General features: G+C 30.6%; 1 protein-coding gene across 1 annotated transcript; it reads left to right on the plus strand.

The window, feature by feature from the left end:
* Positions 1-396: 396 nt before the first annotated feature.
* LOC127857028 (uncharacterized) lies at positions 397-3366 on the plus strand. The gene is made up of 4 exons (XM_052393308.1): positions 397-517; positions 950-1021; positions 1186-1248; positions 2987-3366. Exons 1-4 carry the CDS (start codon positions 463-465, stop codon positions 3154-3156), a joined length of 360 nt encoding a protein of 119 aa, XP_052249268.1. The 5' UTR covers positions 397-462; the 3' UTR covers positions 3157-3366.
* The last annotated feature ends 7834 nt before the right edge of the window (positions 3367-11200 follow it).

Here is an 11200-nt window from a genome sequence, read left to right on the forward strand (position 1 = left end):
CGAACTTTAATGAAACGACTCAAAAATAATAAAAGATATATTTAATACATATTTATTTATTATTTTGGGATAAATATAAACTTATTTGCATGATTAAATTCTTTTCATCATGATATGTCAATACAAATGTTTGGAGTCATCTTAACGAAATTCGAACAAAAACATAAAAAAATAGTGAGCCATTATTTGTCATTTAATAGTTTTGAAACGATAACTGTTTAAAATACGAAACGACAACAAATAAATGAAAAACTTAAACCAAATTTATCTTTGCGTACGTTTAAGAATACGTTTACGTGTGTCATGTAGTCTTTGGTTACAATATTTTGCTGTGCAAGCATCTGAACTTCAGTGGAAGTGTTTACAGGATTTGAAGAGCATTGATACGCATGCGCATCAAACTGTGTACACCGAGTACTAGACAGTGTTTGTCATTCGCCGGACTTGTATCACAGGAGAAACATGATTGGAAAAAAAATCTTTGGAATCGCGTGCGTGCTTGCCGTTTTGCTGTGTGGTAATGATAATTAAATCATTTAGATCTAATTCATTTCAGACTTTTTGTTGCGTTATAATTGTTCGATCGATGAAAATGGTGATTTATAGTAACCGCATTTAATCAAATGCTTTCTTTGATTGTATATGTACGGATTACTTTTGGGGTAATATAAGCATATTTCACTTAAAATCGAAAACAAGTTGCAATATTTTTACTTGTGTTTCAAAACTATTAAAAGAATGTGTATTCAAATAAATTGGACATGATTGTTATAATTTACAGTTTGAAAGATTGTGTTTCAATTCTATTGCTGAAATTTGATGACAGAAATGTGTATATTCGAACAATAAAAGTTCTAACGCATCGATACAGGCTTTTTCAGTTGATCACTTGTATTCATTTTGAAATATTGATATATTCGGGAAAGACATCTTGAGTAATTTGTTTCAGTTCCCAGTGTGGATGCCTTCAAATGTTACGCTTGCATCGGAACAGCGGAGTGTTCGGATCCATTCACTAAAAGTATGTATGCCATTTTATTACCTATCATATAGCTTTTGTGTTTGACTTAAATTTTCTCTTTTTGGACATTATGCTATAATGTATAAACATTACGTGCGTCGTTATATGCAATTAAAAAATATGCAAAATTAAAAGCGTTATTCTTGATAAATATATAACTTCAGGTACCGACTTGGAGAGTACACAAACTAATTGCATGGCCTGCTTGAAAACAAAGACCAACGGAGGTAACTAGCTCAACAAAGCTTTTATGAAAACATAATCACATATTTAGCAAGTAGTTTTTATGTCGTGCGTGGTTAAGTTATTTCTATACATTTTATTTACCTCGTCAATATGTATGTGGGGGTCGAGGGCAACCCCATCCACACGGTACATCAACACAATACATATAGAGTAGATAATAATATATGATTTACAATTTTGTATGGTATACAAGTGCTAAAAACTGCACACAAAAAACTAGAATACTCACACATCGCAATAGAAATACATGTATACTATTTAAAGTATTAAATATACGTCTTAATTATGCAAGTCCCAATGCAAAAATAACAGTACTTCTTAGAGCTCATTGTTTCATAATAAGAGCAATACACTAATTGTATAATGATAACATAATTTTTGCGACATGTAGTGCAATTAAAAATATAGGTATAAATTATGCAAGCCATAATTGTCTAACGATACAGACTTAACAAAGTACCCCAATCTTATTGAAGGTTATACCGTTAGAATCTAGATTGCAGAAGACATTTATTTACTTTCAAACATTATACTGGATTGAAAAATATGATTTTGCTGCGATAACGGAGGGCATTTGTTATTAATTTTACAATATAAATGATTTTTTGTGTGAGAAGAAATGTTACATTGAGTGGAGCACTAGTGTTTTTATGCCCTAAAATACACGATGGCGTATATATAAATGTTTTAGTGGGAAGGAATATACAATTGAGAGAAACACTTGTTGTTTTTATGCCCCAACATAAACGATGGAGTATGTATAAAGTTAGTAATTACCTCAAAGCATTCGAACAGTTCTGCAAGTAAAAATCTGTTTAGAGGCTTAAAAAGTAAATATGAATTAAAGAGGCCTTTTTACAGATTATGGCATGTATTGAAGCTTGTGTTCGTATTTCGTTAAAGATGCTTTTTATTGAAAAATTTTAATATTGGACCTAAGAATCTCCAGTAAATAAAACAAGAATACAATCAAAAAGTAAAAAAAGTAACCCTCAACAGGGCTCGAACCACTGACTGTAGTTAACAGTCTCCCGCTTAGACCACACGATCATCCGTGCTCATGCTATGATCGGATGCATTCTCTACTTATATAAGCAATCCTCGTAGTTTCCCAAAATATAACGACAACAACAGAACTTTCCAAATAATTCAATCGTTTCGCGTTGCAACGCTTCATAATTTTCAGGTTTTCAAAACGTCAAAATATGCATATAATGGATATTTTAGAGCATGGTAAATGTTCAATATTACTATTTCCTCACAAATATCATAACAAAACCGAAAATTGGCGAATTCGAAACAACTTTTTTGAATTTTGTCAATTTACCAAAACTTGAAAAGGCCCCTTTAAATAAACTAGAAACAAAACATTCATACACTTGTAGAAAAAAACGTTATCAAAGAGAAAATATCCAAACAACATTTTAGTTTTGATATTACCATCAACGGGAAAAATAACGCCGTTTACAAAATCATCCATTGTAATTTGAATTTGTCAGTTATTGGTAATTTGAGCTTTTAAAGGTCGATTGTTAAGTAACCATACAGTTTCTTTTCAAAGCCCTTTAATACATGATATATTTTGGAAATAATGTTAATACACCCGGTTGTCTGTACAATAACTACTACACATAATAAAATACTGATTTGATGTGGATGTTTCATAAGACAGATTCAATATATGTTTTATGTCTTCAACAATGTTTGTTAAATTTGCAGTCGTAGTCAGGGCGTGCTCCTCAGCTGCACTCGGCAGTAACAAGTGCGAGAAGGCAAACGGAGTTGAAGCCTGTATTTGTGAGAGCGAGCTCTGTAACGGTTCTATCAACCTGGCGTTTTCTACGACAATGCTGCTGGGGGCCACACTTGTCGTTTTCTTAAAAGTGTAACAACTTAAAGTGACATGACTGTTTCCAGTATACTGAAGCTATATACTAAATATATTTGAAGTAGTTTATGCTAATGAATTTTTGCTACAAATGTAAATATATTGAAACAAGACTGCTATATGTATGTATATACATATATAAAATACGTATTGTAATTTTGTTATAAAAAATGATCATCCATACCAGCAATAAATTTAGATTAAGATATAATGAACATTTATAGTGTTTTTTATACATCATTTATTAAGATGCTAAAATATGCACTCAATATCATATGCTTTATTGTAAGATGTTAAATCGCTATTTGTTATTTCGATTCAATTTAAGAAATCAGTTTAGTCCCCTTTATAAAAATTTCTGGTACACTTGAGCATTTTTTGTTTGTGAACTATAAGTAAACCAATAATGAGAAACACGGGAATGCATTCCACTCCGTTCTTCAGAGTAAAGTATATGGACTGTGTATAAAATGATCAGTTAATTCTTTCCATTTGTTTACTCAGCAGAACACAAGTGCACAATCATCAATGCTACGAATATATAACAGTAAATATAAAACATTGAATAATATACATACATTATTTCAAAAACTTGATAACAGTTACATGGACTTTATAAATTGCATAACTGATTTATATATATATATATGAATTATATTAAAATAAACTTTCAGAATAAACTGATTCATATATGTCTGCAGTTTTCACATAATAAAAATATTATAGTAACGATTGTCTTGTGTTGCAAATGATAGTAAGCTCAGATTGGGTGAACCGGTTAAAGTAACAAAACCAATTAAAAAAAGCGTTTTATTACACAATCTGTAGAATGCTCTATTTTCCACATAATCACAATTATAAGCTAGTATTTTTATATTACATTTCAGGCATTTTGGTAAATAATGTTAACTTTCAAAAGAAAACAAATATGTTACTGGTGTTGTTAACATATGTGTTATATACTACATAACCAATTTTATGCATCAGTGACTGGCATATGCAAAGGTTATGTACGATTTACCGGTAAGCTATTACGAATAAGAGTCACACAAGCATTATACCTGTTATCTTAAGTGTACATCAAAAAATGTGGGATATGAAAATATCAGTTTTATACTCATTCGAGTACGTTTAGCTCTGGTGATCTAACGATATGAAAGTATAATTTTTTTACTATGGTGCATGTCTATTTTACCACCTTTCTTGTTGGTAAATTTTATATGACTGATATTGGTTGGACAAAAACAATTGCACAACTGTAAATCTTTGTTGAAAATCTTATTTCTTATTTGCACCTCAATTTTATTGTGTAAAAAGTACTCACTGCATTTATAAATTGGTAATATACTTTCACTAAGATATATAAGATGAATATACAAATTTGAAGAAACAATCAATTATCAGCTGTGAATATTTTCCTCAATAAGAAACTTATTTTGAAAAATGCAACTGATCCAAAAATGAAAAATACCAATTTCTTGAGGTCGGTTTGACGGATAACAATTTTAAGGTTCGGATAAGTTCGGGTTTGGTTTGGTTTAAAAAAATCAATATCATGGTTAACTACATTAAAAAAGCTTTATTTAAAGTTTAAACGTGAAAGAGCAAGGCAAAAAATAGCACAGATTACAAAAGGTTTTTGTAACTAGTCAAACGTGTTATAAATAATGATTCTTTATAGTTATAAACAATTTTTCAGAAAAGTATGCTTGAATTAACATCAATTACCGGATGTTTACAATTCAGTAATAAAACTTAACAACTTAACTTCACATACACACAAGATGATCAAATGCCCATAGCCACTCACCTAACACTCCAAGAAACTGTTCTGAGCAGTTAGCGGTAAAACTGTAAAACTGACCAACACCCGGCAGCTTTTTTGAGTAAACTACAATAAGTCCAGATATAATAATACAAATGTGCGATACAATTAGCCAGTTTCATGACGTGTCGGTTACAAATGAGAGTTTTTGGTTTTCGTTTGTTACTTCCATCAAATAAGGACAACTGCACAATGGTAGCCATTTTGGACTGGACTGGACTCAACTGTAATTAGCAGAGAAATCATAAGTGATACTCGGAAAAAGATTTATGAATTGTGTAATATTGGTCAAAAAATTTGGTCTCAAGAGTGTTCGCAAGCTTTTCCCTCTATTTGACCTATTTACCTAGCTTATAAAACCATATAACCCTGTTGTAAACTTGGTCGATCTTAAACTGAGGCACATTTTCTGACAAATTTTCGTTAAGACTTGCCAATACATGTTGTATCCAGAGTGCTTCCAAGCTATTGCTTTAATTTGACATAGTGAGTTTGTTTTTAACCCATGTTATCCCGAAAAAAACTCGTAATTGTTTTAGATATTATTGAGAAACCTCTTTTGAGCATGTACCATGCAGATTTGGCACTATATGTGGCATCATTTGTGAGAATGTTATTTCATTCGACCTAGTAATCTAGTTTCAATCTCAGCCAAATACGACTAGGCCGAATGTTCTGAAAATGGAGATTGTGTAGCAAATTGGGTTAACAAGAATTTTCTTTAGTTTGACCTAAAAACCTATTTTCTGACCCCACGTGACACATTTTTGCACACGTTTTAAATATCATTTTCAAGGTTACCGTATATTTAATCATTAATTTTAATATGCTATACTAACTTAAAATTACCTTGATTTACTGCGAGATATGTTATAAGTTTTTTTATTTTTGTGTGTGTGTGAAAGAGACTTTATTTACCTCGTCCATAGGTATGTGCAGGTCGAGGCCATCCTGCTCCATACCGTACAACAGATAATGTGTTAGTAGCACAAATATGGGTTAATGTTTTCAGACAGATATTGTTAAAATCATACCACAATAATTCATTGTATTATAATAAAATTATATGCACAAATAACACATATCATTTTTAACAATCTTGTATGTTTATAAAGAAAAAAACATAGCAATTATACAAATATGGTAAAAAATAAGAGAGATGGAAAAAAGGTGTGACACTTGTGTGCTTTAAATGTATATTAAGTAGTACATATTTTGTAACATTCAATTATATTGGCTTGGGTTCATTCAACGAATATTCTTACAACTGACCAATTTGGGAATATATTATTTTGGCGAGTCGTCTGTTTTTGGATTTCCCATGATAATAGTAGAGTTCTCTTAAGTGTTCTGGAACATTTGGGATTGTATTTGTTCGTTTACACATAAAAATATACCTTTTAATTTCAAGGAGCAATATATTGATAGGATTCATTTTTTCTATACAAATTCCTTAAAGCATGTCCTGGCAAGAGAGTGTTGTCATATTGACATTATTTATATTCAATACATTTGTAACATTTTGAACAATGGTTTGGATGTGCTCACAGCTCCAGAAAAGATGAGTTAAAGTTTCCTCATGATTGTTACAAAATGTGCATATATTATCATCAACAATGTTCATTTTATTTAGCAAAGATTTAGTTCCTCTATGTATTATTCTAGTATGTAACCATTGTATATACGTATCTCTGGATATTTTAAAAACAAAACTATGCACATACTTCCAGTTTATATTACTTAATATTCCATTCCATTTAGTTTCACTTGTAGGTTTTTCAGTATTGGAAATACAAGTTTCATATACTTGTTTATTGTGCTTCTGGGTAAAAACAACCGAATTAAGGTAACAAGAAAGAAAAGGTCCATTATTGGTTGTTGTTTTTACAGTCTCAAAACCTGAGTTTTTAATGAACTCTGCTACAGATCTTTTGAGACCTTCGTAAAATAAAAAAATTGAATTGTTTACCTGTACAACTTTCAATTTCTCGCTTAGACTTTAATTTTCCAGTGGTACATAATATGTCTCTTATATATCGTATACCACGTTCATACATACTTGTATCATAAATACAATTAGAACCAATCTTTAGGTTGCTGTTATAAAAGAGTGGCATGTCAAGTATATCATCAGGTTTACTTATTTTGATTTTATTAATGTAGATTCCATAATATATAAGCACAGCCTTCCAAAAAAAAAAAAGTTATTTTTTGACAATTATGTCGATATATGCAATTCCCATATTAATCATTTTTTTAACATCGAATAGTGAATACACAAGTTGGAAACATTTCCCAGTACATGTTACTAATTTCTTTATCCATGTGAGCTTCATACTTTTTTCAAATGAGTTAACGTCGATCATATTAAAACCTCCATGTTCATAAGATTTGAGTATATTATGCTTTATTTTTATAGGTCCATTCCATATGAAGTTGTTAAAACAATTTTGTATTTGTTTCAATATACTTGATCCTGGGCAAGGGAGAGCAATACATAAGTGTGTTAAAAGGGAAAGCAACAAGGTTTTTACTATGGTTATTTTCCCTAATGGTGTTAGATTTCTTCTTTTCCAAATTTGTATTATACTTTGTAAACTTATTTTGAAAATTTAACTCGATCATTTTTTCTAAATCTAAATAAAATATGATGCTTAACAGTTTAAAAATTGTTGTGCCCCAGTGGAGTTTGTACTTAGTTTAAATTGAGTGTATGCTATATTTTTTAGAACCTATCCATATCAGATTTGTTTTGTCGCAGTTTATTTTCAATCCAGATTCTAGAGCAAATTTATGTAATAACTGCATAACAGTGTTAAGAGAGATGTCAGAGCCATCCAACAAAAGAGAGGTGTCATCTGCAAATTGAGATATCTTGTATTCAACATTTTCTATTTTTATGCCTTTAATGTTTTTTTGTGTTTCGTATTAGAACAGCAAAGATTTCTGCGCTTAAAATAAAGATATACGAGCTGATTGGGTCACCTTGACGGCACCCTCTTTCGATGCTTATGAAATCCGATAAAAATCCATTGATCTGAATAGTCGTCATGGTGTTATATTAGAAAAGACCGACCCAACTTCTGAGCATAATACCAAAATTAAAATGCATTAAGGTTGTTTCAATAAAATTGAAGGAGAGTGTATCGAAGGCCTTTTCAAAATCTAATGTCATTAAAAGTCCAGGTTTTTAATTATCCTCCGTGTATTTTAAAATATCATATAGTAGTCTTGTGTTTTCTCCTATATATCTTCCTTTTATAAAGCCAGTTTGGTCTTTGGCGATTAGTTTATCTAGGACGGTGTTTAATCTATTTGCAATTGTACATGAGGCTATCTTATAAACAACGTTTAAAAGTGTTAAGAGTCTAAGATTTTGTAAGAATTGTCTTGGTTTGTTTTCTTTTGGTATGCATGTGATGATTCCCTGTTTTTGAGTAATCTGAGATAAAAGCATAATTTAGACTTCTAAGAATAAAAGATTTGAGATCCTTCTAGAACATTTTGAAAAACTCTGTAGTGAAGCCATCTGAGCCTGGGCTTTTATCATTTTTCATATTTTTTAGTGTAGCAGGGATTTCTTCCATTGTCAGCAAACCTTTTATTGATTGAGATTCATCATTACTTAGTTTAACATTTTGTATTTGTTCTAGCTCAACAAATATGTCAGAATTACTATTAGTTTCATTTTTTACTGTTTCTGTGTATAAAGTCTTGTAATATTTAGCAGCTTCAGTTAACATTTATTTTTGATCACATATACTTTAGCCATCATTGTTTATAATATAAGGTATCGTTTTACTAGATGAATGTTGTTTTTCCAAATTACAAAAATATTTTGTTGGTTTTTCACCTTCATCTATCCATTTTGCTCTTGACCTTATAAATAATCCCTTTAATTTTGTTTCACGTATATTTGAGAGTTCCTGTTGCAATCAGTTAAGCTCATCAATGTTTGTTTCGTTAATAGTTTTTTCTAGTGTTTCAATTTGTTTTATAAGAAAAAATTCCATATCCTTCCTCTGTTTGGACTTGTAAGATGAAAAAGATATTGTTTTGCCTCTTATTTCTATTAATAGAGTTTCCAAAACAGCTGATCATTTATAGTAAACTGCAACACGGTTTCGTCAACAGTTTTTAGTAATTCAGTGTTATAAACAGGTAAGTAATACTGCTTTTTAATTTCTTCGATTTTTAATGTAATAGTCTTTAGATATTCTTCATCATGTAATAATTACTTATTGAACTTCCAAAATCCTTTACCATGCGTTATTTCACAGATATTTAAATCTAAAGTTATAACTGAATGGTCAGATTTGTAGCTAGCTTTAATTTCAGATTGTCTTATGTGTTGCACAAGATTGCTTGTGACAAGGAAGAAATCTAGTCTGACTTGCTGAAGAGTATTTGGCTTTCTCCATGTGTATTGGTTAACATCACCATTGATTAATCTAAAAGTATCTATCAGGCTTCTATCATGTATAAATGTAGATAAAAGTTCTCTTGACTTTTTGTTGTAATCCAGCTTTTTATAATTGGAATAATCTAATTTATTATCTTGTACAAGATTAAAATCCCCACATATGATATAAGTGTTGTTTACAAATATGTCTATTTTAGAAAAGAGCTCATCATAAAAATTTGGTTTATCATTATTGGGTCCGTATATAGTACATAGAGTAAATCTTTTTGTATCAAATGTTAAATCTAAAAGTAAGTAATTTCCAGATGGATCTGTACTATTGGCATGAATGGTTACTGCTGTATTTTTTTTTAACAAAAATGCAAACCCCTCTAGAGTTTGGAAGTACCATATATGGTATATGGAGATATGTTATAAAATAAAGACTCTAGTTTGTTTGATATTTTCTCGATCTGTATGCATGAAAAGCAGTTATGTTTACCAAGAAATAAAAGTAATATTTTTAGATTTGTGAAACATCCGGAAACTTGCCCGAATGCGGGTAGCAATCAACTAAAATGTACTTTGATTTGTGTCATGTTCTTGCTACATATATCATTACATACCTTTTTAATTTCTTTAATGCACTTTGCTTAGGACGCTCTTTAAGAAAATGTATTGCTATAGGGTCCCTTCAAACTGTAGATGTTTTTCTCTTATATTGAAGCTTTAAACTAAAATAACATACGGATTTAAAACAGCCCATTTGTGATAAAAACATAGTTGAACGACTTCAGCTCCGGTACACGCTAAAACCGTACTGGCTATATAAACTGGTACATAAGTGGGACCGATACACATGCGTGGGCAAAATCCAAAGACCGAAATACTCTCATATTGGTGAATCTAATTCTTATTATCTGCATGTTCCTTCATCTAGTTTATCATCAATTAAGAAAACACTGAAAATTATTCCGGAATTCTTTATTGGTTGAACATATGGAACTACAAAATCCTATTGTATTTATTCTGTACTGCAAGCAATAATGTCAATATATATATTTCAACCGCGAACTCTTTTTATGTGTATTGGTATTTTCGTTACCCGTACTATCATTTATATAATAATTTGTATGCAAAGAACAAAGAACAACGACAAAGTCTAATGGTAACATCAGGCCTTTAAAATCTTAAAAATATGTTTCAGTCTCACTTTAAAATCCTATATTCATCTTTATCTATACCATACCTGTTTCATGGATATAAATAATTCAACTCTAATAGAATGTTTGACGACCCTATTGATTTATAAGTATTTGCACACTTAACTTTAAAAGTTATAACAAAAATGGACTAAGGAAGTCATAAATATTACAGTCTTGAGATAAGAAGGCTACACTTCGGGTGGGGGTTAAAACGTGCAAAACGAGAAAGTCGATATAGAAAAGACAATAATGTATGAAGTATCATGTTAATTTAAAATGATTTAGCTTTTATGTCGCCAAGACACATGGAATTTATGATTCGTCTGATACATTCTTGTTCTGAATCAAAGGTTAAGAGCATATTTCCTTTTGAGCTCACTCCACTTCGGGTTTGCTTGAGTATTCTCAATTTGCAATATAACGTTTGATATTCTAGAGAGATATCGTGTCGTATATCGTAAACGCCTCTAATATTTCTAAATAGCATACCTTCAGTATATGTATGACAAATGATTACACAGATACTAAATCAGACCAATATTATCCGTATAAACTTGAAAGTGTATACATAATACTGTCTCTACATCATAAATTGAAAGTGCGGGGCTAGCAG

The sequence above is a fragment of the Dreissena polymorpha genome, chromosome 14 (genome assembly GCF_020536995.1).
Source record: "Dreissena polymorpha isolate Duluth1 chromosome 14, UMN_Dpol_1.0, whole genome shotgun sequence".
Lineage (NCBI taxonomy): Eukaryota > Metazoa > Mollusca > Bivalvia > Myida > Dreissenidae > Dreissena > Dreissena polymorpha.

Coding starts and splice junctions, on each gene's coding strand:
- LOC127857028 (XM_052393308.1), top strand. CDS start 463: ATGATTGGAAAAAAAATCTTTGGAATCGCGTGCGTGCTTGCCGTTTTG. Junction 518..949: donor GCTTGCCGTTTTGCTGTGTG/GTAATGATAATT, acceptor AATTTGTTTCAG/TTCCCAGTGTGGATGCCTTC. Junction 1,022..1,185: donor TTCGGATCCATTCACTAAAA/GTATGTATGCCA, acceptor ATATAACTTCAG/GTACCGACTTGGAGAGTACA.